The 7388-nt window shown below is 42.2% G+C and overlaps 1 protein-coding gene across 1 annotated transcript; it reads left to right on the top strand.

Annotated features, from left to right (window-relative positions):
• The first annotated feature begins 4580 nt into the window (after positions 1–4580).
• On the top strand, positions 4581–7056 carry TMEM225 (transmembrane protein 225). The gene is given in 5 exon segments (XM_061158304.1): positions 4581–4756; positions 5344–5492; positions 5766–5900; positions 6816–6944; positions 6947–7056. Coding segments are annotated over 5 exon segments (699 nt in total).
• Positions 7057–7388: the final 332 nt, after the last annotated feature.

Here is a 7388-nt window from a genome sequence, read left to right on the forward strand (position 1 = left end):
GAGTCCTCAAAGATATGGTTTATGGTACTAGAAGAGTAGATATTTGATACAATATTCTTGCTTATCCTTAAAATAAAATATTACAGATAAACACCTGTTCTCCTTATATATGTTCTAGCAAAATTATTGCATAAGGTCTACTGGAGTCAATATTTTATTTTTTATTTTTATTAAAAAAAATTTTTAGAGTTAAGTATTTTAAACTGAAAGTTTCAAGCATACCCAAGACATATATGAGCCCTCTACCAGTCCACGAATCACGAATATTGTAAATAATGTTTAGTAAAATAAACCTCAAATCAGACTATTATGATCCTGTGAGTGTGTGTGTATATATATGTGTCACTGTCTCACCTTGCAAGTAGCTTGTTTGGAACTAAAAATTATTTGTAATTTGCTGCAAAAATTATCTTGAGGGGTGATACCAGATTGCAAAAAACAATAAATGTAATTCAAAGGCAAGGAGAAGTGTTCAAACTATCTCATATTCTTTTTGTAATGTGGATAAGTCAAAGTTAAATGAGCTAGAGCAATGTCTTCACAGTTATGCCAGGCATCCCTCCCAATGTGGAAGGAGATAATCTAGGTGACTTGCTCTGTGTTCTAACTTATGTTTGTTGAATTAAAGGTGAGCTGAGTCCCTATACATAATCCTTAATGTGTTATTTGACTCAGAATAATTATTTCAAATATATCAAATCCTTCTCTGTGGGGCAAAGCAAATCATTGATCTTATTCTCATACAGATAATTACGTAATTTATTTTGGAAATAAATAAATAAATTTCCATCACAGTTGGAAATTCTTCTGGAGGAGGGCATGGCAATGCACTCCAGTATTCTTGCCTGGAGAATCTCCATGGCCAGAGGAGCCTAGTGGGCTACAATGCATGGGGTTGCAAAGAGTCAGACACAACTGAGCGACTAAGCACATATTCCACCAATGGCATGGTGCAGTCATCCAAAAAAATACTAAGGTATACATGTACCTCTAGGAGATATTTTTCTTTAATCCTTAGACAGAAAATAATATAGGACTTGGGTTATTAGGATTATGTGAAATAACACATGAAAATCAACTCGTCTGCTGCTTTGGGGATGTCAATATAGAATATTTTATTGACTTTATACCTGTCACTCTCCTTTGCTTCCTTGGGGAAAGTTTCTGAAGTGGAATAAAACAGAGATCAAGAAGTTACACAGAGAGACAAGCATAAGAGTAAACACAGAGAATGACTTGGATGCCATCTTTCTTCTTCCTCTTTTCCTTTATCCAAAAGCCATGGTTTAGGTGCTGTCTCAAGATAGAGAAAAGAAGAATATTTAAAGTCATGTGAGCTAGTGAAAAGCCTGGACACTAGAGAGATGATTTTTGTCTTTTCATCTTGTTTTTTAATTTTTTAGCCCTTTTTAAGCTATGACTTTCTGAAGCTTTCTGTCGGGGCATTCAGCTTTGGAAAGAACCACTGCTCCCTCCAAACCCTGCTCTCACTGTCCTAAGTACAAGCCACCGGGGAGAGTCCCCGCTCCACCCCCACCCACAGCGCCTGGCAGCCCCCGTGGGCACGCTGGGCTTGCTGCTGCTCCACCAGACACGGCTGCTTTAGCCTGAAGGGAGCCGTGGTCAGTGGAGTGAAGCCGTGTTCTTACACTTGGTCTGCATGACTGTTATGCTTTGCTGGTGTTTATCCAACAAATGGTAATGTGAAGCAACATCTTGTAGAGATTTCTACCAAAATCAAATGTCGGTTTTTAGATCCCTTAGATACTATGAAAATGAAAAAAAGGAAATGATCCAGAGTTCAATCTCAGTGAGAGCTTCACACTGTCCTCAGGTTTTACCTGTCGGAGGGGAGATAAAGCTAAAGTGGCTCCCTCTAACCCCAGTTGTCTGATTATGCAAATCTGGGGTTGGAAAATGAGATTTTTAATTTCAGTAGCATTCCAATTCAGTTCAGTCACTCAGTCGTGTCCGACTCTTTGAGACACCATGGACTGCAGCATGCCAGGCCTCCTTGTCCATCACCAACTCTCGGAGTTTACCCAAACTCGTGTCCATTGAGTCGGTGATGCTATCCAACCATCTCAGCATTCCAGAGAGGTACATAATCAAGAAATCCTGGGCTAGAATGTAGCAAAATGCCACCGCCCAGTTCTGCAGATCAGAATCTGTCCTGAATGTCAAAGTCCACACCTCAGAAAGACAACTGATGAAGAAGGGGATAGGGAAGCCGAATGACATGAAAAGTGTCTGAGTAGAAGTACAGACATAGACCATAGACATGCTGTATAGAGACTCCCCACCCGTAAACACTGCAGTCATCATCTTCGCTAATTTCCAACAGGCAGAAGGGGATCTTCTGCGTATATATGTGAGCCCCAGGGTTCGGGTTGACCCTCTATGCCTTTCTCTTCAAGAAGATACCAGGAAGAGCTATTTCAGCTACAGGGATCATGATAAAGAGCTATATATTCAGTTGCCTAGAATACATATCCCACGGGCAGGAATCAGACCATCCAGGTCTCAGGTAGTGAGGACTGTTAGCCTATGGTCTCTCACTCCTAAGCTGAAGGGTATTCCAAGTAGAGCAGAGGAAGGTAGCTATCATACTTTCATTTAAAAGTAAAGGAAAATAAGTATCCATGAGAGAGACCCAGAAACAACACAGTCCTAGACTTGTCCATGGTACCCCAACCCAGGGGACAGAGTCTTAGAGGATACTCTTGTCTTAAAATTGTTTGGCTCAGAGAGGCACTTAATCAAGCTGATAAGTGACACAGACACTGCTTTAGATGAATAATTATTCCGTTTTTCTTTTTGGTCTCCAGAGTGCCTAGTGTTTAGTAAAAGATTCTGCTTTTTGAGGAGAAGTGGGAGGGGAGCTCGGCTCCAGGGAGGTGGGGGTGAGGGACGCAGAGATGGGCAGAGAAGGGAGGCCCAGGTGGTCTGGGCACTGACCTTCCTGTCCCGCTGAGAACCTGCATTCATTCCTGCCCTCAGGTGTGTGAGAGGAGCTGGTTCCTTTCTTTCTTTTTAAAAATAATTCATTTACTTTATTTACGGCTGTTCTGGGTCTTTGTTGCTGCATGCGGGCTTCCTCTAGTTGCGGTGAGTGGGGGCTACTCTTCATTGCAGTGGACGAGCTTCTCATTGAAATGGCTTCTCTTGCTTCAGAGCAAGGGCTCCGGGTGCACGGGCTTCAGTGGTTGTGCTGCACTGGCTCAGTACTTGCAGCTCACAGGCTCTCGAGGGCAGCCTCAGTAGTTGTGGCTCACAGGCTTAGTTGCTCCTCAGCATGTGGGATCTTCCCAGATCAGGGATCAAACCCATATCCCCTGCATTGACTAGTGGATTCTTATACACTGTACCACCAGGTAAGTCCCAGGAAAAGCTTTAATTGTTCCAGATAGGACTATGTTCATTATTTACTAGTGAATCTTGCAATCATGAATGCTACAATACCATAGTTCCTACTTTCCAAGATACGTTCAACTGGGAAACATTTGTACATGTGAACACAGTCCCAAATAGATTTCAATGGTGAAGTCAATATTAACATTAAGAACTGTCTAGTGTGGAAATACATGAGACATAAGCCAAGAGTGAACCCAAACATAAACCATGGACTTTGGGCAATAATAATACGTCATTGTAGGTTTATAAATGTAACAAATGTACCTCTTTGGTGGGGATGATGAGAACAAGGAAGGCTGTCCCTGTGTGGGATGTACAGTGAGTATATGAAAAATCTCTGCATCTTCTGCTTAGCTTTGCTGGAAAAACATAACTGCTTTTTAAAATATTATTTTCTTAAACTTGTTTAAATAGGAAAAATTATATGAGATATAGCAAACTCTGTGCACAGATAAATGGGTCCCCTTAAATCCTGGCATATTAAAGAAGTTTTAACTGTTTTAAGAAATTTGAGGGATAAAAAATTAATTGGAAAGGGAAATAATTGAGGTAAAAACTTGACTCCTGTTTTCCCTAACTACACATATCATTTCTTCTCTGACCTGTGTCTCACTAATCCCTCACCTATCTTCAAAACACCCAAAATTAAGAGAGGGCATTCTCTTTTGTGATGCTAGCTAGCTGACATCTCACATAGTGATCCAATTACCTTCTTCATTTCATTGATCCCTATCTAATGTTCATCAGTCCTGGAACATATAATCCTAATGTCTTCCATCATACATGTCTAACCTCTTTCAGGACCTCTAGTTGCTCCTATAGCTGATAGTGTTCTCTATGTGTAACATCATATCTCCTTCTGTATCTGGTTCCTCTTTCAGGGCCTCTAGGCCACCTGGTGATTCCACTGTAGTAGGTCTCGGGGTCAAGGGTCAGACCAAGATGATTCCATGGCAGTTGGCAGCCGTGAAAACAGACTAGCCCAAATGGAGGAGTGGGAAACAGTAGGATTTATCTTCTCTGTTCCATAGGCTCTTTCAGCTTCTGCCACTACCATTGCATCAGCAGTCACTAAAAGATTTTGCCCTATTTCTTGTGACTAATCCTATCTGAGAAGAAGCATGTGAGATATTGGTGATGGTCTCCACTGGAAAACCCCAATCACAATGGTGCACATACTGGTCAGAAAGGTCGAGGCCACCAACATGTTCTTCTCCTCCTGGGTCTTAGTATTCTTGGTAGTAGGACTCATCATAGAAGAATGAGCTGAACTGAAGTTGGGACCCCAAAAACCTACGATAAGCCACAATCCATGGATATGTTGTACTTCCCTGTGGCCATCCAGTCAGAGCTATTATATGGAAAGAGATAGGTGGAGAATGAGGGTTCATCCTTCCTCGACTTCCATTCATCTCACCATTATCCTCTAGTGCAACCACCTGTGGTTGCAGTGTGCCCACTTCCATAATCAACACAGTCAAGGCCTACCCCCAAAAGCTCAGCATTTGCACGTTTTGGAGAAAAGTTTAGAAACTCACAGACTTAACTGATGAATCTCTGAGAAGCCCTGATAGTAACAACAGGGTATCTAACACATCTAGAATGTGAGGATATAAAAGAAAGGTGACTGGCAGCAAAGAGAACATGTTACATTGCCATTAGAAGACAAGCGTGTTTAGCAAGAAATGCATTTTGAAAAAATAGAAGAGAAAGAAGTTTACAGAGATACAAAGATAGAGAACAGTTTCTTTTGGTTCCGTCTCCCATTTAGCTTAAGACCCCTACCTCTTTCTTTCCATACCTCTGCTCTTTATTATTTAATCAAATGTTTCACCTCATTCATGTTTACCTAGAGATTTGTGTGCCCCAGGTAGAAATGACCCTAGAAGAAATATCTGTCGTTGCCTCAATACAGCTTCTTCTTTTCAAGGATGGCCTGGAAGTGGTCAGGAACATTCTGATTGTGGTGTTCAGCCTTTCTTTCATGCATAACTTGCTCCTGGGTTTTGAATTCACCTATATGATTCCTCAAACCAAATATACTCTCATTATGACTGCCTGCTTTGCTTTCCTCACAGGTAACTTCCTGTCTTCCCTAATATAGGATTGGAGGCATACTTGGTTTGTAGGTCCAGGCTGTGGTCTCTGACTAACTCAGCCTTCCCAGTTCTTTGGTTTAGATACACAGCTGCCAAATTGGATCCACCACTCAAGTGGCATGGGCCATTGGACAAGGTGCAGTTGTGCGTGCTAGGGGTTTGGAAGTCAAGCATATCTCGGTTGAAGACTTAAGTACGAGAGCCAGGGTCCATCAGAAGGGACTTTTCTTTCTCCTTTTGTCCAGACATCAGGCATCCTTCTGCTCAGTGCACTCCTACTGTATCACCGCATGCTAACTCAAGGTGAATCCGTGTATTATTCGAGTTACAAGGTCTCCTGGATCATTTTCACTGCGTACTTAAACATTTTATTGTTATTCACCTCTGGTGAGTGTCCTCAGGGCCCTTGATGGATGCTAAGAACCAATCCATCTTTGATAGGTGGGAGAGTGAGAGGATGGGAAAGAAAATAGAGGGAAATTTTACCAACCTTTGCATTTTACAGCCTGAGCTACCAGAGAAGTCTCCCAACCTTTGCATTTTAAAGGGCCAGGGGGGGAGTTAAACTCACTCTGAGGATGGTTCCTACAAGGATGTGGGCTGAGTGAGATGTTCAATATGCTTGCCTCCAAGGGAATCCTTCCTTTCCACCTTTTCTTTCATACCTGCCCCATTCAGAGTGGAGATAACTGCTAACTTCAAGACTAAACAGAGTAACTGATAGGGAATGTTCACTCATGTGGAGGCAGTGGCCCTGGGGGCATAGCGTCAGGCCATGACAGCCTGAAGGCAGACAGATTCAGTGTCTGATGCACAGTGACCACCTACAAACACCAGGGACTCTTCTAAGAAGCCTTTAAAATTTCCCTTGGAATTAAACTTCCTAACTCAGAAGCACAGCCTCTGTCAGAAAGAATTCTCAACTGTGTTGAGTTGAGCACTGCCTGTGTGTGCTCAGGCACTCAGTCATGTCCAGCTCTTCCAAGACCCCATGGACTGCCAGGTTCCTCTGGCCATGAGATTTTCAGGCAAGAGTACTGGAGTGGGTTGCCATTTCCTTTTCCAGGGAAGCTTCCCGACGAAGGGATCAAACCCGGGTATCCCGCATTGTAGGCAGATGCTTTTACTGTCTGAGCCACCAGCACTCTCCTGCTAAAGCATCCCCCTCCTGAATGCCTTGGGCCAGTTCAAAGGGAGACATTAGGCTTTAGGTCTGGGCTTCGTGGCCCATAGGGAGGGAAGTGTTTCTGTGACTTTTTTATTGTACCTTCATCACCCTCCCCTGGCTTCTCTTTTTCCCAGGATTCCTCTCTCTCTTACAGTACAAGCAGTCCATCAATGGTTCTGGCAGCCTGATCACCATCCGCAAATCTGCCAGAGAAAGTCAAGTTATGGAGCAACATGGGGTTTCTGTCAAAGTTGTCTCATTACCAGCGGTACTGCAATGCCTCATAGTATTGTCCGGGTACACTCTGCCCACGTGAAAGAAGATTCTCCAAAAATATCACACGTCCAAGCACATCGTGTAACCTAGGCTCTATGATTTGACAATTTATCTTTCAGTATATGTTCATCTTAATGGCAACAGCTTGTGCATATGTGGTGTGTGAAGGTCCAGCTGTATGGTCTGGTTTGGAATTATGTAAATAACTATAACTGGATTGGGGTCTATAAGAAGATCCAGAAGAAACTTTAAAAAAATTGTTTTACCCTGACCAGCTTTTATATGTTCTCACCATTTAATAGCATCTGTTACTAATATAATAAATATCATATAACTGATACTTGCTGTATCATTAACTTTATATATCACAATGATTTGGAATAATGTATATTACCTTTAGTCTCATTGATTTTATTGTAAAATATTTCAAC

Source organism: Dama dama, chromosome 2, assembly GCF_033118175.1.
Source record: "Dama dama isolate Ldn47 chromosome 2, ASM3311817v1, whole genome shotgun sequence".
Lineage (NCBI taxonomy): Eukaryota > Metazoa > Chordata > Mammalia > Artiodactyla > Cervidae > Dama > Dama dama.